Below are 27,983 nucleotides of genomic sequence, written 5' to 3' on the forward strand. Positions count from 1 at the left end.
ACTACTTGTGCTGTGCACTTCTTGAGGAGTAAACATTAACATTTCGCCTTACATTCTCCATCCAACATCCTGCTTCAATGTAATACATATTGACACTGTACTGACTCCTTTGACATAGAAGAAACAAAGTTAACAATGAGACGAGGAACCCCAACCTGCAACGTGCATTTAAGAGCATTTAGTCAGCCAGTCATCCAGAAGTTCTAAAATATACCATCAAATATCCCTACAAAAGCTTCTTCTTCTTTGGTGCTGGTGCTGCAAATAAGGAGGCACAACAAGAGTAAAATGAACACGAAGGGAGTTAATCGGTTGTGGTAGTCAGTCAAAATCTCACGTCACGTCTCTACCTGTTGTCAATCATGGCGGTATCCAATGGCACACTCATTGTTGAGAAGAAATCAAATCGCTGCAGAAGTGGAGCCACACAGGTTGAAGTTTCTCTTTCTGGTTCCGTTAATGGCATCCCTTTACTCTGCACAAGAACACAATCATTCAAGTTGGATTAAATGAAATTCCATTTGTCAGGGTTTTGTGAGACAGATTTTGTTTACAGATTTTAAAATACTCTGAAAATTTCCATTAGGGCAGGGGTGGGCAAACTATGAATATGCTATATTCAATATAACTATTGAATATGGCCCGCCTGTTCTTTTTAAAGTATTTCATTGAAATTTATCGTACAACCTGGCATCATGGCTTGAGCCAACCTTTTGATGGTTGAAGTAGCTGTTTTATCAATATTGTTATTTGATGTGGTCTGTTGTTTACAAAGTGCTCCTGAAAAAGGGACACAAGCACAATAAAAAAAAATAAAAATAAAAAATTAATAAAACATATAAAAAAATATTAATTCATTCATTCGCTGGGGTTGCTGGAGCCCATCCCAGCTGTCCTCGGGCAAGACGCGGGGTACACTCTGGACTGGTGGCCAGCCAATCACAGGGCACATATGGACAAACAACCATTCACACTCACATAAAATAATAATATTTAAATAATAATAATAATTAATTTAATTTATAACGCACTTTACATCAAATGAATGACCTCAAATTGCACATATAGCAGATTGCATGACACTTTTATAGATACAATCATTCCAGGTGGACAGTTACGTGTAAAAAACATAATAGTCTGGCCCCTCGTCAATTTAGTTAAACCAATGCGGCCCGCGAGTCAAAAAGTTTGCCCACCCCTGCATTAGGGTAACCAAGACAATACATTTCCTGTCTAAGTGTCCTGTCTACTGCATCGCTACATGCACACACCTTTGTTTGGTTCTCGTGTCTGCCTGTGATGTGTGAGGGTTCGGGTTTGTTTAATGCTCTCTGGGAAATGGACCTGTAAAAAAAAACACCATCAGTTAAAACATCTCTCAGCTACTTAGCAGTTTTGTTTGTTTTTTGTTTTTTTTACCTGAGTGGGGGTCTGACATTGGTTATGCGTGGTGATGGAGCAACGTAACCTGCACATCCAAACATGAATTTCAGTCTTACGTTATTGTGCTACAGGAAATAGTGTGACTTACTTTAGTTACAGCGGTACCTCGGTTTTCGACAAAAATGTCTTGGCTATCGGACGGCTTAACTAGACTATTTGCCCTCATGTCAGTGGAATCGAGTGGCCATACAAAATATCCATGTATTGGTCTCTGTGACGAATGGATAGTGGTTCATATATATACATAGATAGAGATGGGACACTGTAGACAGATTCCAGCCAGGGAATCCTTTATTCATCTTTATTTTCTGTCTGTGGGTTGTGTACTGTATATCTTTCATAAAACACAGACAGTAAAATGAACAGCTCCCTCTACTCATTGCAGTGTTTACCAACAAGTCTACAATACAGATAAAAGTGATGTTAAATGTTTATTTATCAATTTCATTCGTAAGCTTTTTTGCATTGTTTTCTGCATGTAAAACTATAATTATTCTCTGTAAAATTTTGATTCGGTTTTTGTGTGTTTTGGACTTTTTGGAACAGATGAATGCCAAAAAACAGGGTTCCGCTGTACCGCTAAGTGTATAAAAAACAGACCAATCTGCCCATTAATTTCAACCTGAGCTAACTGTGACTATAAATAGCAATGTGTATTGGCTACCTGTTATGCTGCACTCAGCCGTGTCAGGGACACATAAGCTCTGTGATGTGTCGCTGGCATGAACCAGGTTCTCGTCATCAAAATCGCTCCAGTCGTCCCAATCATTTCCCAGGTCAAAGCTGACACTTGGTATTTGTGACAGTGTGTCATTGTTGGCCTGTCGGGACACTTGCCAGGGTCTCTATGAGACAACACGAGATGTACAGAGTTGGCTGTTTTCATTGCGTTCACGAGCCGTTTAGGTTTCACTCACAGCATTCCTCCACCCACTGGAACCTGTAGAACAATTAAAACAAATGACTGACTGGATGTTTTGTACTTGGGCTAAATTAGTTAGGGTGTTTATTAACCTTGATGCATATGATCTGCAGTGTCAGTGTGGACTGCCTCCATTGTTCTGTGCGTGTCTACAACAGCAGCGCCTAAAAACGATGCATAAAATGTGGTCACAGAACATGTCATTAACCACGCAATGACAAAATATTAGAGGAATTTTGAGGAGGAAACTATACCATCCTGATTAGAACTGTGTGAATATTGTGGACAATCTTCTGTAGTTTTTGTCTCAGTGGGAGCATTGGTATACACGTCGCTGCATAAAACATGATAGAAACAATGAAACGACACCCTCTGGCATTTTATTTCAAGAAGATTGCAGGAATCACCTGGATACAGCGTGCAGTTTCTTAGCTTTGCATGAAAACAACTGCATGTTGACACTCATGGACTCCTCATTCATTTTCATCTAGTGAGAAAACAAACACGCCACTTCTTTGCCAGTACAGACATCCCTCGCCAGCTCAAATCTAGCATGTTTTTTCAAAATATACTAATAAATCAGCACTGTTTTGTGAGTGACTACAACCTATTATTATTAATAATTGCCTACATAGGCTGCGGACGAATGGTTAGCGGGCCGGCCTCACGGCTAAGAGACCCAAGTTCAATTCCACTCTCGGCCATCTCTATGTGGAGTTTGCATGTTCTCCCCGTGCATGCGTGGGTTTTCTCCCGGTACTCCGGTTTCCTCCCACATTCCAAAAACATGCTAGGTTAATTAGCCACTCCAAATTGTCCATAGGTATGAATGTGAGTGTGAATGGTTGTTTGTCTAAATGTGCGCTGTGATTGGCTGGCCACCAGTCCACGGTGTACCCCGCCTCTCGCCCAAAGACAGCTGGGATAGGCTCCAGCACCCCCGCGACCCTCGTGAGGATAAGCGGTAGAAAATGAAAGAATCCTAATTCACTTATCAATTCACTTACAATAAACGAGGGATTACCGTACAGTACATACTGTTCTTTCCTTGCGTCAACCTATTAGAGCAGGGGTGGGCAAACTTTTTGACTCATGGGCCGCATTGAGTTAACAAAATTGTGCGGGGGGCCAGAACATATATTTAACACAGATGATTTTACGCTTATAATTTTAAGAATTTTAAGAATTTTAAAAATTTTAAGAATTTTAAGAATTTTAAGAATTTTAAGAATTTTAAGAATTTTAAGAATTTTAAGAATTTTAAGAATTTTAACGCTTATAATTTTACGCCTTGAATTATTCGTCTAATTTTATATAATATCAGCTATATGTTTTAATTTCTCCTTTTTTCAGGAGCACTTTAAACATCAGATACATCAAACTACGATTTTTTTTTTTTTACTGAATAAGACATCCGACTTGAAAGTCATGTTGCCAGCTGGTATGTTAAAAGTTGAAATACTAAAAAACAATTGGCGGGCCGGATTCAAACGTTTGGTGGGCCGCATGTGGCCCCCGGGCCGTAGTTTGCCCACCCCTGTATTAGAGTGTACATTTGCATTAAATCCCCATATCCCCGTCTTGTCATCGCCTCACCTTCAGTCGTTTGACAGGAGTGGGTGAAAGTGTGTCACACCGATTCTTCAGATCCCTCAAATACAAGGAAAACCCAGATTCTTGGTTGGTCATCTTCTTTCTTGCCACAGTTACACCTATTTTACCTTGGGGGCAGATGAAGGATTTACAGTCGGTGGGATACATTGATAGATGGTTGATTCCATCTGTACATCTTACAGCAGTCATGGCCACACTGGTCTTTATTCTTGCAGAGGTGGTTACACTGTCTTTTATTACCACCATCTGAAGCTGCATTGAAACAATGAAAGATGTTGAAAGAAAATCTTCAGTTATATGAATATATAAATCATGTGTGGAGCACCTTGCTGTGTGGAAGATGTGGTGTTTCCCTTCAGAGGTGCAGCTTTGTCAACACACTGTGGATTTGCTGATGACTGCTGTAGCCTTTGTCCAGCAGAGTGATATGACACGTTGTACAGAAAATCCGTTTCAAACCTGCGGGCTCCAGAGTAATACACATTGAATTTCTGCTGGATGTCGATGCCAACTGGAAAAGAGCAGAAAGCGGAAAAGACAATCCGGTCCAATCATGAAGTCAGCAACTGCTGCATTGCTGCTCGTTATATTGGAATGTTTACCATATTCTGAGCTGATGAGATTAACGCTGATCTCATCTCCTTTTAACGCCTTTGCCACCTCGATCTTCTTTGACCAGCATCTGCACTTCAACAGTGTCAGGTCACTGGAAAATAAAAAATACTGACGACTCCACTTGTCCTTATTGAATTTCATTCAATAACATTGCAAAGTCAGCATTACGATTTGTACTACAAATTTAATTTCATCCTCACGTGAATTTTTGCCAAAAGACACAATTGTTGTCAGAGTCTCCAATGATCAGGGACGCATAGTGGTGGTCCGGAGCTGTTCTCTTGGAGAGCAGTTGCGCTTGGTTTTTGAGATTCACCTTCACAATGATCTCAGCTATACTTGAGCTATATTTCGGCAGCTGTAAAAATACAATATTAACTTGAGAGAAAGTTAAAAGTAAGAGTGCAACTACAGCTGAAGAAATCATGCACTGTGGTGTCTTTGCACTTTTTGCAACACTTTTTACCTGCTCCAAGGTGACCTCGTACTTCGGTAGGTGCATGACAAATTCTTTGATTTGGTTTCCAAATGGTGGATGTCTGTTGAGAATCTGCAAAAAAAAACAAAAAAAAAAACAATTGACTGCACTTTATCCACCCACAAAATGTAGTATTTATCTAACTATGTTGTTGTATGAAAATGTCTTCCTGATTTCTTAATGTATTGCATGTTTGTCACACTTAAATGTTTCAGATCATCAAACCAATTTCAAATTTTACTCTACACCAGGGGTCGGGAACCTTTTTGGCTAAGAGAGCCATGAAGGCCAGATATTTTAAAATGTGTATCTGTGAGAGCCATATACATTTTTTTAAACATTGAATGCAATAAAATGTGTGCATTTTTATGTAAGACCAACAGTTTTAGATATAATGGGCTCTAATTACGTAGACCAGGCACACTACCCCACGCCAAGGGGGTGTGGCCAGCATACTTTCGTGAGCAGCGCAGTGTCTAATAATAAATCAAATACTTGCTGCCATTAATGCAACTTCTGCTGCTGCATAGTTTTGAACCGTATTCAGTACACGTATTTCATTCTTTTGGCCATCTTCACCAGAAGGCTTGGTTCTGCAGCTTTAGCTATTTGACTAAAGGAGGAAAGTTTACATTTACATGTTTTTTTGACATCTCAATGACCGAGGTAGACTACCGCATTACCCAGTAATAATCGAGTTTTGGTGTTTGACCTGGAAAATATCATCAGGAAAGATAGATATGGTCGGCCATATTGCAGTAGAAAATAGATGGACGAATTAAAATGCATAAGAAAGTTTTGATTTTGAATATTATTTTTAACAGTGATTTCTGTGATGTTTACTTTAAAATGTTAGCAAAAATACATTTTTATTGTGGTAAGAAATGCTTGAGAGCCAGATAGTGTCATCAAAAGAGCCCTACCTGGCTCCCGAGCCATAGGTTCCCTACCTCTGCTCTACACCAACACAACTGAAAACAAAATGCAGTTTTTAAATGAAACTTGATCAGTTTAGAAAAGGTTGTGAAGCCATTTCCAAAGCTTTGGGACTCCGGCAAACCACAGTGAGAGTCATTCTTCACAAATGGTGAAAAAACATGGAACTGTGGTGAACCAGCCAACCAAAATGACCTCAAGAGCTCAGTGACAGCTCATCCAAGAGATCACAAAAGACACAACTGCAGGCCTCGTTGGCCTCAGTTAAGGTCAGTGTTCATGACTCCACCATAAAAAAGATGAAAGATGAAAACCACTGCTGAGCAAGAACATTAAGGTTCGTCTCAATCAGTTAAATAATGTGATTGCCCGGCTTGCAAATAATTGAAGAGAGCAGCAACCTTGGTTGCGTAGTGTGAGTATACATTGTCAGAATTGCCACAAGTAACATAAAAAAAAAAAAAACTCTTAGCAGAGGATGGTTTCGATCCATCGACCTCTGGGTTATGGGCCCAGCACGCTTCCGCTGCGCCACTCTGCTTACGAATAAGAATGAACATGTTAGCTCATTGTGCAAGTGCAATCACTGCAACTGGGATATTGATATCGGGTTTCCTTGTGCCGACATCAGCGGCATGGCTCCACTTTGACACTACCTCTTCCTATGGTGTTAAAATGTGGTGATAAATTTGACATAATTTGTCATAAACTTAACAAATGACACTGAAATCATTGTTTGTTTAATATAAAAACGAACATATTTTGACATGTTCTGATTTACTCAAAAAAAACAAAAACCTGACATTTCGAGAATAAAATGGTAAATTTATGAGAAAGTTTAATTTAAGAGAAAAAAGTTGTAAATTGCACAGAGAAAGTAGTTTTGGCAGTGTTTGAAATCAAAAGATACTGCAATTATAACATGTTATCATCAGTGTACGTGTTAATGCATGATCACAGCATGGATATCAAACCATGCAACATTGTGAGGTCTTCATATTCAAAATACGTGTGTCCCAATGTTGTGCTAGTTAGCTCAGCTTGTGTTAGTTAGCTCAAATGAACTTGTTTCATTGTGTGTTAATGCACAGAAAAGGGAAAGAAATACTGAATGTGTTCATGTTTCATATTAGGATTGTGAATGAAATTCCAAAAAAGTGCAGTTCCCCTTCAAGAGCCATGCTCTATTTTGTACGACACGTAATAACACAACTTTTTTCTCTGTAAATTTTAGACTCTATACTTGTAATATTGTGTCTTTTTTCTCAAAAAAAAAAAAAAATAGAATAACTGTATTCTAGATTTTTTTTCCCAATGTGGCCCTCATACTCCATCGTAAAAAGCTGTATCACAGACCTTGCTGAGCTATAAAAAAAAAAGTGAAAAACTGTAGAGGGATACATTTTGCGGGTCTTTTCAAAGATAGACAAGAGACTGACCAGCTCTATCTCTCTTGCATTGGTTTGTTCTATCTTGCTGAATGTGATGAGTCCAGCATTGGCCATAGACATTGAAAGGGTCTGACCTGAAAAGCAGCATTAAAGTATTTCAATGTTCGCTACACAACAATCGCCATTGAGAGATGTTTAGCATGTTGACAGCATCCTCACCTATCTTGTCAAGCTGTTTAGAAACATAAGGTGAATTCTCCCACAGCTTGGCTCTGAAACATTTGGCCAGAATCAGAGAGTTGAGCAGAGCACTGAACCCAATCTTGGAATTCTGACTCAGGAATTCAAAAAGGCCTGGTTAGAGTCAAAACACGAACCAAGTTAGGGCGCGTTTGGAAAGGCCAAGCTAATTTGCTGTTGCCTTTGGCCGACATACACTTGCTGATTCGCAACCCGTTCCTGAAGATTTTTGCTGTGTCCTGTGTGAGGCTAAACTCCTGGATTGGGATGGAACCCAAATGAGCTTGAATCAAGCTACAAGCAAACAAAAGCACAGGCCATACTGAAATATACATTTAATACGTAGAAGACACAGAGAACAAATACACCTACCAATTCACTTTCATATCGCTGCTTTTGATTTTTCCTTCCATTGGAAACCTGGGAAATACATGTGGGTTTACGTATGTCAACTTAATAATGAACACCTATTATATCCAGCAATAGCCCCCATTGTGCCTGACCTGATGGTAATCCTGTTCTTGTCCCGGTTCAAGATATTCAAGGTTTTCTTCTCATTCATTCTCAACTGGATGTCAGTGAACTCTCTGCTCTTCGACACCACATCAATCTATACATATTGACATTCGTCACCCAGGTGTAATAGTGGTCAACCTGCCCAGGTAACCTACCAGGTCAGACAGTTTCTCAGTGCCAGACACTTTTCCGAACTGCTGCATGGTGTCAAAGGCGACACAGTACCTCGCCATCAAACGGCCAGCCTCTGGGAAAACAGAAACAAACAAGAACATTCTGAAAGCACAGACCTTGTCCTTCTCACTTGTCATCTCCAAAATGATTATAGATTATAGATTATAAAACTTGGAGTTAAACAATGGTGAAAAAGACATGAAGAGAAGCCAGACAGCTGCATACAAATAAACACAGAAAGGGACAACCACAGCAATGAAAGGAAAAACCTATTGGGAGTAGGATTTCTGTGCTGAGGTGTGTTTCTACCTGTCGGTCGAATGTTGACATCCTCATCCATATCGATCAATCCAATAGATGACAGAGAGTTGAGATTCTTCAGGCACAGTTCTACGAGAGGACAGCATCATTTGATTTTAAAGTCTAATTCCTCATCTTCGACAAGGTCAAAGCCCACCTTGAAGTTTTGCTTCAATTCCACATTTGTCCAAGTCGGCAGAGAAACCTGGAATAAGAACTACTTTCAGGTTTTCACTAACAGTGGGAGCCGTTGTGTTTTGAGAGCGAGAGCTGACCGTAATGTGTTGGGTTCTTCAGTGCTCGTATGTAGAGGAAGGTGGAGCGTATCCAGTCCAGAGCCCTGTTGACGTCATTGATGGTTTGCAGTACTATCTCAGCATTGAGGTGCTCCACGAGATGACTGTGCAAACTGTCACACATCACATTTAGTACGATTACTTGATGTACTACCGCCGCCTTTCCCGGTACTTTGACTAAGAGGTGATGCAATACCTGCTCTCGATCATTTCTACCCCGTTCATCAGTTTCATGTACTTGTCTTTGGTTTGCACTTTGGTCATGATGACCGCTGTGGCGGATGTGTCAAACTAACACAGTAGAAATGTGAAGTCATTGAAAAGCAGCGTTATATCGAAACAGACACTGATCACAGATTTTAAGACACATACACAAAGTCTAGCATCAATACCTGTGGTCTTCCAGCCCGGCCAATCATCTGCAGCAGGTCAGCCTCACTGTACTCTTCACAGGAGCCTGCAGTATACTGTATGGTGGACTTGATCACCACCAGATGAGCCGGCAGGTTGACTCCCATGGCCAGAGTGCGGGTGGTAACTACAGGATCAGAATACAGTTAATGTCTAAACATATATATCGCAAAAATGGAAGCTGAAATGAATGACAACCATACAGTTGATTACACATTCTACGCAATACATTTGATTGAAAAAGCGATGCCATTCACAGTTTCTGGTGGGTTCATTACTCAAAAGCAACGTACATTCATTATTGGTTACATATGGTGACGCTGAAGTACAGAAGTGACATATTTTTTCCCAATCAGTCTTACAAAGGACAGGCAGGTCTCCCAGAGCGAAGGCGTTTTCTATCATTTTTCTGTCTGACACGTCAACTCCAGCATGGTGGTAACCAACGCCGAGCATCACAAGATCTGGACACCAAATATATGACAAACAATGTTATAAACACGTGTATCTGTCAACCAACATAACAAGGCAAATAATACATACATAATAACACATAAAAAGTACTATTAAAATTGCAAATTGTCAAATTATTTTATTGTTGTCCCAGGCCTAGATTTTTCTGAACGAGAAATCTTGTGACACGAGAGCTTCTCATACTGTATGTTGAACATGATCAAAAAATTCACCTCTCAATTTTGAATCTACAATGCCCTGTGCATATTTCATCAGCCTGTAGGTCAAGAGGGTCAAGTAATGACTTTAACCTGAAAAAAACAAGTTGTTGTATGCATGAATCTGTACTTATGTACGAGTGTAGACCTTTGCTTGCGTTCAAACGGCATAATAAACCGTGTGTCCTTAGCCAGAACGGCAGCTGACTCCTGGGTTCCTTTCCTAGTGGAGCAAAACTACAAAAGAAGTTCAGAATATTGTCAACCACCTTTACCAACAATATTCATTCAAGACATACGTACAGTGGTGTGAAAAAATGTTTGCCCCCTTCCTGATGTCTTATTTTTTGCATGTTTGTCACACTTGTTGTTTCTGATTATCAAACAAATGTAAATATTAGTCAAGGGCACCACAACTGAACACAAAATGTATTTTTTAAATGAAACGTTTTATTAAGGGAGAAAAAAAAAAACAAAACCTACATGCTGAAAAAGTGATTTTCACGTAAACAATAATTGGTTGGGCCAGTCTTAGCAACAACAACTGCAGTCTGGGGTTTGCAATAACTTGCAGCGCTGTGGAGGAATTTTGGCCCATTAATCTTTGCAGAATTGTTGTCATTCAGCAACATTAGAGGGTTTTTCCAGCATGAAGCACCTTAAGGTCATGCCACAGCATCTCAATAGGATTCAGGCAAGGTTAAATTGTCGCAGGTAAGCTGGAGCCTATCCCAGCTGAGTTCGGGTGAGAGGCGGGGGACTAGGCCACTCCAAATTCTTTTTTTTTTTTTCTCAACCATTCAGAGGTGGACTTGCTTGTGTGTTTGGATCATTGTCCTGCTGCAGAACCCAAGTTGGTTTTCATGGTTAACACCCCCAGCATGGACTGTTCTCTCGCCTGGCATCGGGGAGAAGGCTCTGCAGCATCCGCTGTAGGACGACCAGGTTCAGAGACAGCTACTTCCCCCTGGCCATCAGACTGCTCAATGCCAAATAAGCCTTACTTACATTATTATTATTTATTTTAATTATTTAAATTATTTGGGCAATTTACTGTTCACGCTGCACTTTACATTATGTTGTTCATATTTGGTGTCTATTCTATCTATTTATTCTCCACATTATTATTATTATTATTATTTGTTTTTACTTATCTTCTTTTGTGTCTGTTGTTATATGGGAGCCAGGCAACGACATTTCGTTGGCAATTTCACTACTGTGTTTTTGTGCAATGACAATAAAGGGAGTCTATTTATGACAGCAAGTCTTCCTGGTCCTGAAGCAGCACAACAGCCTTAGACCATCGCACTACCACCACCACATTTACTGTTTCCATTTACTTTGTACAGTAGTGTTGTCATTGACTAATATCTAAATTAGTTTGGTGATCCAAAATATTGATGAGTTTAAAGAAACCAGGAAGGAGCAAACAGTTTTTCACATCACAGCACACTGTGTAACCTGACACACCACTAAAGCAGGCTTCTGGTCAGAATAAGTCTGTATGACACTGGCCATCTTGTAGTTGAGAGACCAATCAAACTTGAACTCTGTTTGGTTTGGGCTGCAGGGAAATCCTAACACCACCTTCCTCAGCTTCACCGGGCGGTGGCTCTCATCTACCTCCAAATACGTAGCAGGGCCTTTCTCACTGGAGAGCCAGTCTGCTACCTAAACACCGTTGGCAACAATATATTTATTAGGATTTGACGCAAGTTATATACAGACAATTGATATTGGTCTTACATCAGAAATATTGGGTATAGTGGCTGACGCAGCCACAAACCTCATAGAGAGGCCTGTGTCTCGGTTTTGGGCCGTCCTGTATGCATGCACAGCCTTCATTCTGCTAACTACCACTTCAAGAGTGGCTCCGCGAGTTGCATCCTTTACGACATGAACCTACAAGAACACATTTGGAATGAAGGGATGCAAGCATTCAAATGCAGAAATTGGCATGTGTCTTAAAACGGGGGGTACCCCCACACATAAGGACTCAATGTGTGAGAAACACACTGACCTCATCTATAAGGAAGAGCCTGACCAACTGCAGCAGACAGTTATCCCTCCACTTCCTTGTCATGCTGTCCCATTTTTCCTGTCGAACAAATACGTCCTTATATCATGTACTCACTTTCTTTCAGTAGCATTACTGTCACACACCGGGGTGGTGAGGATGATGTGGGAGTCCTGAATTTCGAAGAAGTCATTGATCTCTGTATCGCCTGTCAGCTCCTTGCAGTTGAGCCCCAGGGGACCAAACTTCTTCGTCCAGCTCTCCAAACACTGACTGCAGAGAGCTTTGATGGGAGCCACTGACAATCACAAACAATCCTTAATAAGTTCAAATAAAAAAATAAAGAGTGATGTCGAGTGGTTAGCGCGCAGACGTCACAGCTAGGAGACCCGAGTTCAATCCCACACTCGACCATCTCTGTGTGGAGTTTGCATGTTTGCATGTTCTGCCCGTGCATGCGTGGGTTTTCTCCGGGTACTCTGGTTTCCCCCCACATTCCAAAAACATGCTAGGTTAATTGGCCACTCCAAATTGTCCATAGGTATGAATGTGAGTGGGAATGTTTTTATGTTTATGTTTTGACATACAATAAATGTACCTTTGAGCAATCGTTTTGCATCGTTTTCAAAACACCCAGCAACTGGATAATATGTGTGCTTTAGGTACGTACATTTAAACAGCTCAAGACCTCAATGTTTAAAAAACAAACACAAGTAGACATTGGTAATGTAAACGGTCCATCACTCGCATATCATTCTCCTCAACATTCTAAAGAAAGGTTTGCAAAAACAAGCTTACTATATACAGCTTTGACATCCCTCCAGGGCTCTGAAGTCTCCATCAACAGGTGAATGATGGCAAGTTCAAACAGCACCGTTTTACCAGATCCAGTAGGTGCACATGCCACAAAATTCTTATCCGTATAAAGAACCTATAAAGTCAACCAAAATAGATGCTTATATTCTCAAAATGAAATGTCTCAATAAAAGTAGTATTATTTTCATAAAGGTAATACTACGTACATCATCAAGAGCTTTGGATTGGACATAGTTGAAAAAGGGAAACTCATCGAAAACAGGTCTGAATTTAGCAGCTGTGTTAGCAGAGTTCAGGAAATCTTAGTACTTGTGAAATCCTAAAAGATATTTCAGAAGTTAACCTTCATTCTTTTTCATTTGCTTTTTTCTTAATTAAAAAAGGATACGGATTTCTGAGACTGGGCGTAAAATCTCACATCCTGAAGACCCTAAAATGCACACAATCCAAGAGTCTAAATTCCAACTACTGTTTGCTGTGACTGGCAACTAGCAACTACTATTGCTGCTTTCTACCATCTAGTGGCCTGCGTCTTCCATTACAACTAGGAAGTCAATGAGGGGAGCTCACCTCAGTTCACCCCATCAACTGTAACATATTGTGGTAGCTGCAGTCATGAACGAACATTCACATGCTCATTAGCTGCATTATGTCATATCCAGTAACTGTGGTCATTAGGGCGTGTGTGTGTGTGTGTGTGTGTGTGTCATTGCAGCACAGCACCTTGAATGTGGAGTGGTTGAGGCGTCATGGGCGTTACCAAGGCTCTCTTTGTGCCCTTGTCCTGTATTTCTGTGTGTGCCGTCGGCTGGGGGGCGTTGACACACGATGCAGACAAGCCCAAAGCAAGGGGAAGAAAGGGTTTCTTCAAGGGTAAAGGAGGAGCGGCCTGACTAAATGTCACCCGTGGTGGTGGCTGATGAGGAGGAGGCGCTGTTGCCATGGTAACCACACTGGGAAAAGTTTGAGGTCTGGCTGCTGTCTGGCGACCACTGCTGTCGCCGCTGCAGAGGTCATTTGTGTTGGACGAGTCACTTACACCGCTCGGTGCAGGAACCTCGAACAAGCTGCTGTGGGAGGAACAGAGAACAGAACTAGCATGAATGTTGTCACTTTGAGTTTAAAGGTTACTATAAAATAGGCCTCTAGCAACAACAGCAACCGGGGAAATGTTGCCTCTTTGTCAAATACCACAATAAGATTATGTTCCTCCTTTAGCATAAACAGGGAATCTAAATTACAAATGTGTCCGGTGATTGACTGATGACCAGTCCAGGCCAAAGTCCCCCTTTCGACCAAAGTACATTGTAAATGTAAAAACAAAAAACAAAACAGCACAATCCCTGAAGCATACATATGTGTATTGAAAAGGGGACATCGTTCCAACATGGAGACTAAATATGAACTGCTACTTGCCTTCTCTGCAGAGGTGGACCTTTACTCTCGCCCACAGATAAATATTTCATGCTGATGGTTCCTTGATCAGCGTCCTGCAGACTTTCATCTTCGGCTATGGAGTCGAAGCCTTCACCTCCCCAAAGGGACTCGTATCTGCTGGTGCTGCAGCTGCCATCTTGGATCTCCTCGTTGTCTTAGTCCCACATATGGAATACATCTTAAAACACTATATGTTTATGCAAGGCAAGTGAAAAGCTTTCAAGCCTATTCAAGCAATGCTGGTGTGTCACCCAGTTTAATTAAAGTAGTTTATGCAAGTCAAGTGAAAAGGAATTCCCTCTAATCCAGAGCATAACATACTGTACAGGGAAGCTAGCAACTCTGCCTCTTCCTGCATGACCTGAGTGGTTGGGATCTGTGAAAGAGATGGAGGTGCTTCCAGCTGCCATGGACTGGCGTCCTGGTGCAGTGGCTTTCTGTTAATGACAACCCAAAAAGTGAAGTACACTCAAAAGGATGAGATCAACTTTCAGTGCCGTCTCTTTGTACTTACAGTCTGCGGTCAATGGGTTTCTCATAAAATAGATTGTCCAGTGACAAGGTGCAGTCATCTGAGTTGGACAACCCATTCATTGTCAATTTAAGGAGTGTCACTACCAGGACACAATCAAATCACAATTACAGCATTATTGATGCACACATGGATTGTAGTATTTTGTCCTTTAAGACACACAGCCATTACAAATGGTCAATTCTCAGTTCTAAATCACACATTATTCAATGAGAAAAATTTTCTCTTTAAAGCAATATTTGAAGCAAAATGCATTTTATTTGCATTATATTTTCCACTTATCATGATTCATTGAACTTTATACAATTAATGGCCATATATTTGGCCATATATCTCTGCATTTTCTTAATTCAATGAAAACACCCTCTTAATAGTTAGCCTTACAACTTTCTTTAGCACAAATTATTCACATCTAAAATCAAATTTGTGAATAATAAATTTCAATGTAATACATGTTCAAAGAAGCATTACATGTACTTTGTAGTTTTTTTCATGATCTGAAGAACAAAGAAATTATAGAGCATTGCTAATTGCTAGCTAAAGAGCTAAGAGAGCTACGTAGTCTTATGAACGAATAGGAAGCATTTTTTGGGAGAAATACTACACCATAATACATTTTCAACCGCCTTTAGCCTTTTTACTGATCTTTTTCGGTGCACTCACCTGTGTTTAATGATTATTTTGTTCAAGAATGTTATACAATGACGCCATATATTAGCCATTAATCTGACCATTGGAAATTTTAGTAGTCGCAGTCATTGCCAGCGTGAATGAGCCGCAACTTCAAATTACCAATTACTTGGCACATTACTAATTTTAATTTTAGGTATGGCACTTTTATTAAATATATTAGCAATATATTAGCAACAACTGTGTGGAAAAATACTTTTTAACTATTAACTATTTTTAAAAGCAGTGGGGTGGAATCAGGCAAATGAAGGGCTTCCATACACATGCACGTAATTGTTTAATGCTGACCATGTTGAAAGTTTGTGTTGATAAGAGTGACATTTTTGGGTCATCCGATTAATTACGTGGTATATATATATATATTTTTTTTTTTTAATAAGCACTGTTGCAACCCATTAATCCATCAGCGCAACAAAGAGCCCATACCAAGACAGCCATGGGGACGTTATGGTTAGATCTCACCAGTATTTAACATCAATGCCTGTCTGTCAGCTAACTTTCCTTACTCAACACGTTGTGTTTTCATTTAAAAACAAAATAACACCAACAACAGCTGTTAACCGCATTTCAACGCCGATTAACCTAGTCTTAACAACGGTTATTCCCAATCGAGCTACCAAAATCTGCCACCTAAAGGGGATGGGCATTATCTTCGTTTTATGCGTCCTCTGTGGAACGTACCATTTTAGCACTGGCGGGGGTACACGCGCCGACTCCAAACATTACGTAGCTAAATTCAAAGCGACAGCAACACACGTAACTTTGAGTTGACACTTTAGCACAAACTGCTCACATTACAACCCCCTCAATGTCCATTTTGTTGGTTTTGGTGCTGTGCGGGAAGACATGTGCACGGTTACCCGTTAAAAAAATAAATGATCTGTGCCACACCAGACCACCACGGAAAATGGCGACTGTGAAGTAGATGGAAGACGAAAGTCAGAAATTGTCAAATGCTCCGTATGCCTTGGGTCCAGTCTCCATCCACACCGTTGGGAGGTAACGTGTGCTCGTTTTTAACATTTCATTGCCATCCGTGTCGAATCTACTGAGTGGTATTTGTCATTAGCCCCGGTTTAGCTTCGGTAATGGGTTTTTTGGTATGGAACAGCCTTGTTGGAATGGTCTGCAGCTCATGCCAGCAGCATCCAACAACACAGGCTAATATTAATGGCAGAAATATTATGAAACAATGATCAACCAATACGTCCATAACTCCGGAAACAATTACATTGTTAGCCGGCATTATATCTGTAAACTACAGTGGCGAAAGTTTTACACAATTCACAGGCGATTGTCAAAAGCCGTTATTGTCATTTAACCCTCTGTTTTGTCTCAACTGTGGAAATGTTCTGCGCGTATTTTGTGATGGTGCACTCTCTTCTTGTGACACTTATATTGCCCTACACTTCTGAGAGCCCAGACTCTCTTCTGTCCTTCATAAATGGTTTCAATTCATCATTTCAGCAATGGCCATGTACGGTGCATTAGCAAGCTAACTAGCTTGTAAACACTGCTAATAATTGGAACAGTAAGGATTGAATAACCTGATCCCAGCTCTGCATTTTAGGCGAGACACAAAAAAGTCGTGGTTGCACAGAATATTGTTGTTTTTGACAAGTTAATTTGCAGTGACAGGCTGCAAAATGTGACTACTGTAAAGTCAGTAGCCTCTCGGCCTCGGTTCACGGATGTGTATTTTACTTTGTTAGTAAATAGTTGTGTGAACGGAAAGAAAACAGGAGCAATTGCAGACTGCCAATCTGTTAGGATTTTCTGATATTTTGACGCAGACCGAAGGCGTTCAGAGTTACATCCCCATCTACTGGCGCGGCATGCATACTACACTTATTGGTGAGCTAGCTTATCATCAGAGGAGAGCTTTATTATAAAGCTAATTATTCCTGTTGAGAACATGGCTATAAAAATTGTTTCACACTTGAACACTGTCGGACATGAGTTTTTTTCCCCATTGGTACGGTGTTGTTACACAGTAAATACTTCCAAACTACACGGCAGCGGACTTGGTCCAGCATTATAATGCCTCTGTTGAGCGATATAGTGAGATATTAGATATACATGACGTAAATAAGGTTTAAACATTTACATTAGATGTGTTGTGCATCGTAACTCTGTTTCCTAACACACCTCATACATACCTGGTCTGTCAGAAACACGTAGCAGGAGGGATCAATGTTGCCAACTGTTACATTTAGCAAGGATTCAGACGAGTCCTGCCGCCATTAGTCGATGTGATCAACCAACAGCGGGTTTTTTGTTTGTTTGTTTGTTTGTTTGTTCGTTCAGCATTGTTTCTCTGTTGACCACCGATTAATTTCACGCTCTAAGCCAAACAAATAAGTGCTTACTACACTTTAACAAACGTCCATTTGGAGCAGTGTTACAGTGGAGAATAACCAGCTACAGTATGAACTAGGGATCGGCATGGCCGATGCCGATACCGATTTTTTTCCCATCACTCTTAGCCGATGGCTGGTTTTGCTTGGGCCGATATTTGTGGCCGATACTGCTTTTGCTCCCTCAATTTACATGAAAAAATAACAATGATAACAAATATTACAGGTCTCAAGTTTAAATATTTATTTAAACCAGTGGATTCAGCTTTCTTAAACACATATTTAAAAGGAATAAATATTCAACCATGTGCAAAACATTTCTGTCGTAGTTGAAGTTTTATCTAGCATCAACAGCTCCCTAATTCCAATGGTGAAAGTTTAACTGTTAGAGGCTAATTAAAAGTTGAAAACGTACCCTTGTTGTGATTCCCCACTGTTGCAGTGGGGGAGGGGTCCCGCGACTGCGTGTGTTGCAGGGTCCTGCGGCAACACAAAGCTGCCCGGCGGATGCCTGTCTGTAAATCATGCGGCGGAAAAATACATCGGAGAACCCACACACGTATCGGTCGATACCGATTCAAATAAAGAACGCAAATATCGGCCCGATATCGGTCGGCCGATGTATCGGTCGATCCTTAGTATGAACACGAAGTTATTGGAATCCTGCAGCTTAAACAAATATGTGGTTAATTTATGGCAAAAAGAACTACAGTTCAAATGAGATTTAGAGACCAGGGTGCAGATTCAGAAAGTAATTAATTGGACTGGTCAAGTGGATGCTAGTATTTGAAGTCTTATGCAGCAACACTGTTTTGATCAGACAAATCTTAAGTAAGTTTCATCAAGTTTAGAATTACTACAGCCTGGACTGCTAAGATTGTGGCAGCTGTTGTCGATGGGGTGGGGAGCACCTTGCGTCTATTGGAGCCAACGAGTGATGCTGGAAACACAGAGTGTAGGTAGGATTGCAAGGTTTATAGTTTAGTCTAAATACAATATAATGGATTTTTCTTTTCATGTTTTTTGCTCACAACCATAAAAAAGACATGACATGCGTCATTGCCAAATATGCAAATTAGACAACGATGTCATCTTCTGCAGTACATAGATTACGGTCCGGTGGGAAACACTGGGTTCACTTAGATCGAACTATCCCAGCTGGTTTCAGGCGAGAGGCTGGGTACACACTGATACAACCCCACAGTCGACAGTAGTCATAATCAAAGGGATAGTTCAGATGTCTTGACATGAAGTTGTATGACATCTCCATTAGCAGTGTAATACATACCACCCCCCCCCCCCCCCCAGACCTGTATTATGTTAACCGCATGAAATGTGCTGAACTCATCAGCAGAGTCATACAGGTTTTGTTGTTGGAAAAAATTGTTTGACTTCTTTTGCTGTCTTTCAGGTCATGGCAGCTGAAATGTCATGTCTGGCAGGTGTTGATGGAGATGACAAAGATGCAGATCCTGACATTAACGCCCTCTTCCTTCTTCAAGAATCTGTGAAAATGGCGGAAGAATCAACCTCTTGCAACGATTCTTTCGACAAACGGGCTCTAAATCAGTCCACGGTCCTAGATGTTCTGTCAAACACAGACATGTTGGCTCCAATTGGCTTGGGTAATGGACTTTCTCTACATGAGGCCACACAGGCTGATGGGTATGCTGAACTCAACAGCATACCCATAGACAAAGATGAGGAAAAAAGCATCACCCAGTTAAAAACTGTGCAAGAAATAGATACTGCTGGAATTTGGGGCTTTGATATGGAATCACCGGAGAACTTATCTGATGATTTCAGTAGCCCCAATGACTTCCAATGGGACCCTCATAAAGAGTTTATGCAGTTTCTGTGGGAGAATCACAATGATTCTTCAGGTCAGGAACCTAAAGAGGAAGTGCATCCTCTAAACAACCAGAGCAAAAGAAAACGCAAAATGGACATGGTTGTCATGGTAGATCCCTCAGTGGACATGTATTCAGATTTGAGTCACAAGTCACCTGAGGATTTCTCTCATACGGAGGACCAAGTGGACTCCATTCCTGTCAAAGATGTCAAAAAGGCAAGGACTTTCTCCAAGCTGCAGACATCCCAGACAGTCAACGTTCCAAGTCATCCTAATGGAACCATGAAAGCCATCAAGCAAGTTCTCTGCAATGTACCGGGAAGAAATTCGCACGAAGGTAACCCAAGCCGTGGCCTTTCATCACTGAATGGGAGGCTCACGGCGAATTCCCATTCAGAGGAGAAAGCATCTTGTTACCCATGCTCAAAATGTAAGCTCATTTTCAAGAAGGCCCATCATTTGCAACGTCATATGAAAACTCACCAAGACCCACCAAATCATTTGCCAAAGACTTATATGTGCAGAGAATGTGGCGATTCTTTCAGGCAAAGCAGTCTCCTGATTGAGCACATGAGTGGACACCATGAGAAAAGACCAAGGCTCCCCGACAAGCTCAAAGCATGGGGGGACAAGGACAACAAGGACAACCAGGACAACGATGCAAAGCTTTTCTGCCCGCAGTGTCCGTTTACAACGAACTGCCCCAACACATTTGTTCAACATGCAAAAACCCACGACAAGAGAAAGTTGGGATGTGACAAATGTAGCTACAGGACCGAGAGCAGACATGATCTTATGAGACACGACATCGTCCAGCACACGGTAAAGGCGGTTAGAAAGCAAATCAGGGACGGCGACTGTAAAACCTTCTCTTGCAACATTTGCTCTTACAAAGCTTTTAGCAAAAATGTTTTTAAAAATCACCTGCTGCGCCGCCACCAACAAGAGTTTAAGGAATATGAATGTGCACAGTATGCCGAGAAACACATCCAACCGTCCGAGGAAGAGCAGCACATTCCTTCTTGCACACTGGTAGAAGACGCAGAGTTAACCTCAGAAATTACCATTCAAAATCAGGTCCCCTCAAAAAGAGCTTGTTTGCCCGCTGAGTCGAGCGACATTTCAGATTTATTTCAAAGTAACAAGATCAAGCGAGGTCTAAAGTCCCAACTCACTGAATCCAAATTGGATAAATCCATTAATGTTCTACTATCCCGACAAAAACATGGAAGGAAGACCGCAGAGCAGAGGAAAGAAAACACATCTATAACTGATTTGAGTTGTAAAAATGAAGGTTCTCATCAGGCTCAGGAAAACGCGGCATTATCTCCAAATGGTCTCACAGGATCATCCCATGAGGTGGAAAGGGTTCCCAATTGCAATCTCGATCAATCGCCTATCAGGAAGTCCCCATCTAAGAGAAAGATGTCCACCCCTTACCGCAACACTTCGGACCAAGACTCCTGTTTTATCTTGCCAAAACCTATGCCAAGCCCGAAGAGACTAAACCAAGGAGATGCTGATGACTACGATAGAAAAGACACTTTCCATCTAAAAGACACAGATGCCAACATGTTTGACAACGGTGGCAATCCAGAAAATCATAATTTAATTTATACCTATAGCAGAAGAATGTCGATACGTGGTGCTCTCCAGGCATCAAAGCAGCTTTTTGAGAAAACAAAGAACGAAGAGCAGGAGCAGAGCGACCCTCCAATAAAAGAAGAAGACATGGAAACAGAAGTGTTTCAAGGAACCTTTGACTCTCATCCATTATCATCCATAGCAGAAGACATGTCAGAGCTGGAACTGGACCGCAAGTACCACTGCCCGTACTGTTCTGCAGTCTTTCACTCGGGAGTGGGCTTGTCCAATCACGTGAGAGGACATCTTCACAGGATTGGACTAACCTACAAAGCGCGCCATGTCCTGACTCCTGACCAGGTGGTTTGTAAAGACCGGAAACCCAAAATCCCTCGGAAGATCACATCGTTCCAGAAACTGAAAAAAGGTACCGATAGTATTTGATTTGAGCTATTTGGCTAAAAACAAAGTTGGGGATTTGGCAATGTTCTTGTTCAACTAAGGGGGAAAATAGGACGTAACTCTTCCGTAGCTGATGCCATGTTGCTTAATTCATTCGCTACCCACGCTACACAGAAACTAGGAAGTGAGTTGGTCAAAATCATCAAAAATGGCCGATACCCAGAGGGACGACTTTTGAAAAAGGGCTGGGATTGAAAGAGTTAATCAACAAGTTGTTATCAATGACTATATTATATTATATTATATGAGATGACACAAGGCCTGTCTTTAAACACCTTTACTTTTGTTCTTTAAATTTTAAAAATCACGTTTTTCAATGTCATTGACAAGAAATGACATTCTTGATGTCATTGGTCATCATTTTAAAAGCGGCTTCATATATATATATATATATATATATATATACATATATATATCTCCATATGGGATGACTTGCCCTTATCTTTTGAGATACAGTTGTCCCTCGCAATAGTGCAGTTAGATTATTGCGCGAGGACATTCAAATTGTTTAATGATCGTTTCATAGTAGACTATAGTATATTAATTAGTCACCATACTGAAATGGAAGTGATATGCAGTATTCAGTAATTACAAAAACATTGAGACGTTACATGACCTGAACACTGCATGAAGTGCACTGCAACCATGGCATGCTTGACATTATAGAGTGGGAAAAGGTTCTCTCATTCGGTGTGGAAGTGGTAAGTTTTTGCTTTATTAAGTTTAGAAGAAATGAAAATTGAGGCTGCCAGGTTAGATGGCTAGGTTATTAGTCTCGAGTCCACGGACCCTGGAGTACAAGGGTTGTGACGTAAACAATAGGAGTGTTATTTCATGTCTGAAGGGCTCTTGGAACTTATTTTGAAAGTCAAAGTTAAAAAGTCCTAAGTTTGTTTTAGCTGTTCTACTGGACGCCATTGTTTAATGCTTGCTCTTGTTTTTATTTTGCAGTGTTGCAGTTGCAGCCAGATTCCGAGGAGACGGGTATCCATTCCTGCCCATTATGTGGGGATTCATTTGACAATAGGAAAGGACAGTCCAACCATGTTCGGGGCCACCTCAAAAAGATTGGTAGAGCCTATTTATCAAAGAACAGATCCCCATTACTTGTACTCAAGGAGTTGATGCGGAACAAAAAGGAGTACCTCAGGGCAGTTGAGATCCTAGGAAAGAAACAGAATAATTCCCATTATGGTGCTGATCATTTCATGCCAACTTCCTTTGGAATCCACCAGAATGACTCGGATTCAAGCGTGTGCGCTGATGTCAAACCACTCAGGCCTGTATTTTCATTCTTGGAAAGGGACGCTGACAAAAGCCAACTGCAGACCAAGTTGGATGAGCAGGATTCGCTTTCCGACACGACTGCATTGATAGGAATTCTGAAGAAGAGAAAGTGCCAGGAAGACTCCAAACCCAAGGGGATTTTGCATATATCCAGGTACCCTGCACCGGTCTCCTGCAATGGTGAACATAGTTTGGGACCAAGAGTGGCGTCTTCACTGCCAATCGCGACATCGGGTAAGCAGCCTTATCAAAAATGGAAATGTATCTGTTCTCCATTCGATACCACTAGGAATTGAAGAATACTGTAAGCCGAGTCAGAAGCGTCACGTGAAATCAATGCCCATGCATTTTTCAGTTTTGGTATAAAAAATTCAAAACGTGAAACTTTTTTTTTTTTGTAGAATTTTGCCCATCATCCGTAATGCTTATGTGATGCATGACTACATCTCGATATTAACATTGTTAGGCCGATCAAACTACGTCACGAGCACATTGACACAGCAGAACACGCTGGCTAGCGACTAGCCTCACCACAGACTCCCCTGCAGCGCTCTCAATGCCTTACACCAGGGGTCGGGAACCTTTTTGGCTAAGAGAGCCATGAAGACCAGATATTTTAAAATGTGTATCTGTGAGAGCCATATACATTTTTTTAAACATTGAATGCAATAAAATGTGTGCATTTTTATGTAAGACCAACAGTTTTAGATATAATGGGCTCTAATTACGTAGACCAGGCACACTACCCCACGCCAATGGGGTGTGGCCAGCATACTTTCGTGAGCAGCGCAGTGTCCAATAATAAATCAAATACTTGCTGCCATTAATGCAACTTCTGCTGCTGCATGGTTTTGCACCGTATTCAGTATATTTCATTCTTTTGGCCATCTTTGCCAGAAGGCTTGGTTCTGCAGCTTTAGCTAGGTGACTATTTGACTAAAGGAGGAAAGTTTACATTTACATCTTAATGACCGAGGTAGACTACCGCATTACCCAGTAATAATCGAGTTTTGGTGTTTGACCTGGAAAATATCAAGAAAGATCGATATGGTCGGCCGTATTGCAGTAGAAAATAGATGGACGGATTAAAATGCATAAGAAAGTTGTTGATTTTTAATATTTTTAACAGTGATTTCCGTGATGTTTACTTTAAAATGTTAGCAAAAATACATTTTTATTGTGGTAAATGCTTGAGAGCCAGATACAGTCATCAAAAGAGCCCTACCTGGCTCCCGAGCCATAGGTTCCCTACCTCTGCCTTAGACACTACAGGGAAGGGACATGCTGTGTAGGAACTGCTGCTGCTCAGGGTGGCCCAAGCGGTTATTAGGTTTAGGGGGCAATCACTTTTTCAGTAGGTTTGGATTTATTTTCCTCCCTTAACAATGAAAAAAAGCTTCATTTTAAAACTGTATTTTGCATTGGGTTGTGTTGTCATTGACTTCATATTGACATTTGATGGTCTGAAACGTTTGTGACAAAACACTCTCACAGCGCTGTATGTGTTGGATGTGTGACTATTATATTCCTTTTGCAGAGAAAGGCGAATTCAACAGGAAGGCGTGTGTCCACTGCAATGCAAGTTTTCACAGTGGCGTCAGTCTGTCCAATCATCTCCGTGCATGTGTCAAGCGCAAAAGAAGTGCCTCACTAGAGGGAACCAGTAAGTGGCATTTCCTCTTCAGAGTTAGGCCTCTGAAGTGCCGTAACTCCTCTCCCCAAAAGTACAATCTACAAAAACATTCAAACGACAAAAAATGCAGAAAATGGAAGTGAGCTTTGGTCGGTTTCCGATGCACCAGTAGAAAAAGACGCTACAGCTGTCGTGAATGTTTCATAGTATTTGTTCTAAAAGTACACCAACAGTCAATAGCAACTTTGAGGCCATATTTTGTGACACCTACGGGACCGGTTTTGCCGTGCCGGTCGTGCAGCACGAGAAACACCCGGCAGGAAAACAGCACTCAGATCAGCAGTTCCACTGCAGGAAGTCAACCTCAACTTCCATTTGTTTGAGAGGTTCCATTTTGCAGTTTAGGGCGTTCAATAAAAATGGTGAAAAATATGGACCCCATAGTTTATATTGACTGCCTATTGACTATCATGAGAACACAGCTGAGATTCGAACCGAGAACCTCCTTGTGGTCCTAATATAAATTGTTTCTTTCAGCATTTGACTGCAAAGCGAGGCGGCAGCGTTTAAGGCAGAGCTCAAAGAAGAAGATGCTTCCGTTAACACAAACGCCAGAGGAAATGTACAGACTTACATGCAGGTAAACCTCGTCTTGCCCTTTTGCGTATCAGTGTGTGCCGTCGACGTCGGATGTCACGGATCATCATATCACATTCTCCTTGCAGGTTCTGTGACCTCGTCTTCCAGGGTCCCCTATCGGTCCAGGAGGACTGGGTGAAGCATTTACAAAGACACATCATGAACACTGGTGTCCCCCACACTGGGCTTGGCATGGTTGAGGTCACGTCACCATCCACAGACTTGGCTTGCATCAAGACGGACCAAGAGGACACTCTCAATGCTGCACAAGCCACCTCGTGAAGCCAACGGGGACCTTTTTTTTTTTTTTTTAAGACTTCACTAGACTGTGTGTGTATGTACATGGGACGGGGTTTTTTCTCCACTTTTTTTTAGTCAAGTACAGTATTCATCTTTAAGATTGCCGTATATGTCGAGACATTTGGCTGGTGATAGTTCTTTTGGATACTACCTGTTTTGTTTTGACAGGCTTTCATTCACCCTTTGGAAGTACAGTACCAAGTAGTCTTGTTTTCATGCAGTACGTGTCCACGGAAGACAACCTTTACCTCAGATGAACTATTGTTCGAAATTTGGGAGCACCTCTGCTGCGTAAATTAAAAAAAAAAGCCAATTCTTTTCTTCTAGCCCATTATTATAAACCCATACACACTTTGTGGCAGATTCCAATGAAGTGATCAGTATCTGGAAAAAAAACTGACAAGAATAAAATGTGCAACTCTATTATACATAGAAACTTTTTTCTTTATTTACATTTTATTGTGTTTCCATTTAAAGTAGAGTGGAACCTCCCAAGTAGTAGACAAGCCCTCCCATGATGCCGGTTGTCTAATTTCATGTAGTCAAAAAAAAAAGTTTCCATTATATGTAATGTGCAAATGAATCATTCAATGCTTCGTGAGCTGAAATCTTATGAGATTTGTTGTCTTACAGGACATCCTGCATTTTGATCTGTTGGAACGTCCATGTTTAGGTTGACTTTTGAGACATTTTGCCACCATTGTATGGCTGAATTTTTTCAATTGTTGTTCGACTTTGGAGGTTCCACTGTATAATGGGTAAGAAAAACCACAAAAAAAAAGAAAACTAACAACCATTGCTGTCCATGCCCTACATCCACATCTACGATATTTAACTATGGAAAATACGCTTTTTAAATAATTTAATTTTGAAATGTACTATATCACAAATACAATGTTTAAAACGTGTTTCTTAATAAATAAAAAAATGGACTTTTCTGTCATTTTTTTTTCTAAAAAGAGGCAATAACGATGCTGCAGACTTGACTTTCTATCGCTTGTGTATACTAACAGTCAATATTAAACTAAAAGTATATATATTTGTACTTGTAATTTACCTTGTGGATTTATTGTTAACTCAGTGCTCGGGTAGTTGAGAATGAGTTATGTTGCGGTTCATGACACATGGGTTGGTGCAAATACACGTTCCGCAATACTGTAATACTAGTGGCTGTGTGCATCATTTGAGGATTGGTTTGGAAGGCCTCTATAAAGGCCCCAAAAGGCCAGCATTGTTAGGCACGTCGATCACACGACCAACGTCCCCAGGTAGCGGGTATGGTGGAGGCCAGTTTGAGCTACAGTTAGAAAGCCAGAAACCCACAATCAGAAACCTGTATGATCGCCACAACACGACAGTCTCTGTTGACGATAGACCACATTCAGGGCGACAACTCCCGACCAGGATCGCTACATTCGGTTGCAACACTGTAAAATGTACGATATTTAACGTTGAAATTATGTTTGTTTTTTTTTAATCATTTAATTTTGGAATGTACTATATCAAATACAATGTTGAAAACATTTGTGTTTCTAAACAAAAACAATTATTCACAAGTTGGCATGCCCCCCCCCAAAAAAAGTAATACAAGAGGCAGATAAAGCTATGTGTACACCAGTGGCGTGCGGTCAGGGGAGCCTCACCTGCTGTGATGAGAAATACAAAAAAAACAACCCAAAAAATCAAAATGTGTCCATTGCACTGTATTAAGGGCTGCATGGCGAGTGAGTGGTTAGCGCGTAGGCCTCACAGCTAGGAGATCCGAGTTCAATTCCGCCCTCGGCCATCTCTGTGTGGAGTTTTCTCCGGGTACTCCGGTTTCCTCCCACATTCCAAAAACATGCTAGGTTAATTAGCCACTCCAAATTGTCCATAGGTATGAATGTGAGTGTGAATGGTTGTTTGTCTATATGTGCCCTGTGATTGGCTGGCGACCAGTCCAGGGTGTACCCCGCCTCTCGCCCCAAGACAGCTGAGATAGGCTCCAGCACCACACGCGACCCTCGTGAGGATAAACAGTAGAAAATGAATGAATGAATGTACGATTCCAATCGGTTTTAACATACACATCCGGTCATTAAAAAAATGAATTATGTTTTTTGCGGGTTATTTTCTGAACGACCAACCAGTATTAACATAACCCCAAGGAATCAGTGCCTCACCAGCCATGATCCTCATCGCACGTCGTTGGTTTGCACGCACAAAGCATCAAACTGTACTGGTTGTGATGGTGAAGTCCATTGTGAAGTCGTGTCACACAGCACTCGGGGCGTCTATGGCATCTTTGGGGTCGGGGTCTCCTGTCATTCAAACTGGCTGAAACCCTAATAAATACAACATATGTCCATAAAGTTAGGCTCTTTGCCCATG

At 41.1% G+C, this 27,983-nt stretch overlaps 3 protein-coding genes across 6 annotated transcripts in view; 1 reads left to right on the top strand and 2 right to left on the bottom strand.

Annotated features, from left to right (window-relative positions):
* On the bottom strand, nt 1-17,463 carry LOC131125619 (probable ATP-dependent DNA helicase HFM1). Of its 3 annotated transcripts, none has more exons than XM_058067327.1 (41): nt 16,360-17,463; nt 14,792-14,891; nt 14,599-14,714; nt 14,257-14,431; nt 13,564-13,910; nt 13,229-13,270; nt 13,047-13,117; nt 12,823-12,955; nt 12,171-12,322; nt 12,028-12,105; nt 11,754-11,909; nt 11,478-11,678; nt 10,156-10,244; nt 10,023-10,066; nt 9,699-9,800; nt 9,318-9,463; nt 9,122-9,216; nt 8,905-9,038; nt 8,787-8,834; nt 8,639-8,719; nt 8,311-8,402; nt 8,143-8,249; nt 8,012-8,059; nt 7,836-7,933; nt 7,619-7,753; nt 7,448-7,533; nt 5,061-5,144; nt 4,795-4,952; nt 4,582-4,685; nt 4,305-4,490; nt 4,160-4,231; nt 3,962-4,086; nt 2,773-2,852; nt 2,620-2,699; nt 2,458-2,529; nt 2,361-2,383; nt 2,108-2,288; nt 1,420-1,468; nt 1,272-1,344; nt 351-475; nt 1-258 (listed from the first exon to the last, which is right to left on the bottom strand). In XM_058067327.1, exons 2-41 carry the CDS (start codon nt 14,869-14,871, stop codon nt 204-206), a joined length of 4,323 nt encoding a protein of 1,440 aa, XP_057923310.1. In that variant the 5' UTR covers nt 14,872-14,891; nt 16,360-17,463; the 3' UTR covers nt 1-203. The 3 variants fall into 3 exon arrangements, with proteins under 3 accessions (XP_057923310.1, XP_057923309.1, XP_057923308.1); XM_058067326.1 differs by having other exon boundaries at nt 16,181-17,463; XM_058067325.1 differs by lacking the exon at nt 16,360-17,463 and adding an exon at nt 15,473-16,150.
* On the top strand, nt 16,098-26,621 carry LOC131125620 (zinc finger protein 644-like). The gene is made up of 6 exons (XM_058067328.1): nt 16,098-16,498; nt 19,268-21,719; nt 22,706-23,275; nt 24,579-24,704; nt 25,212-25,314; nt 25,400-26,621. The coding sequence occupies exons 2-6, from the start codon at nt 19,271-19,273 to the stop codon at nt 25,593-25,595; spliced, it is 3,444 nt and encodes a 1,147-aa protein (XP_057923311.1). The 5' UTR covers nt 16,098-16,498; nt 19,268-19,270; the 3' UTR covers nt 25,596-26,621.
* Nucleotides 23,610-27,983, bottom strand: part of LOC131125621 (DBIRD complex subunit ZNF326-like) — a 10,631-nt gene continuing 6,257 nt past the window's right edge. For both annotated transcript variants that reach the window (XM_058067331.1, XM_058067330.1), the window contains exon 12: nt 23,610-27,937. In XM_058067331.1, coding sequence (XP_057923314.1) covers nt 27,917-27,937 — 21 coding nt within the window. In that variant the 3' untranslated portion in view covers nt 23,610-27,916. The remainder of the gene's footprint in view (nt 27,938-27,983) is intronic.

The sequence above is a fragment of the Doryrhamphus excisus genome, chromosome 3 (assembly GCF_030265055.1).
Source record: "Doryrhamphus excisus isolate RoL2022-K1 chromosome 3, RoL_Dexc_1.0, whole genome shotgun sequence".
NCBI classification, from domain to species: domain Eukaryota; kingdom Metazoa; phylum Chordata; class Actinopteri; order Syngnathiformes; family Syngnathidae; genus Doryrhamphus; species Doryrhamphus excisus.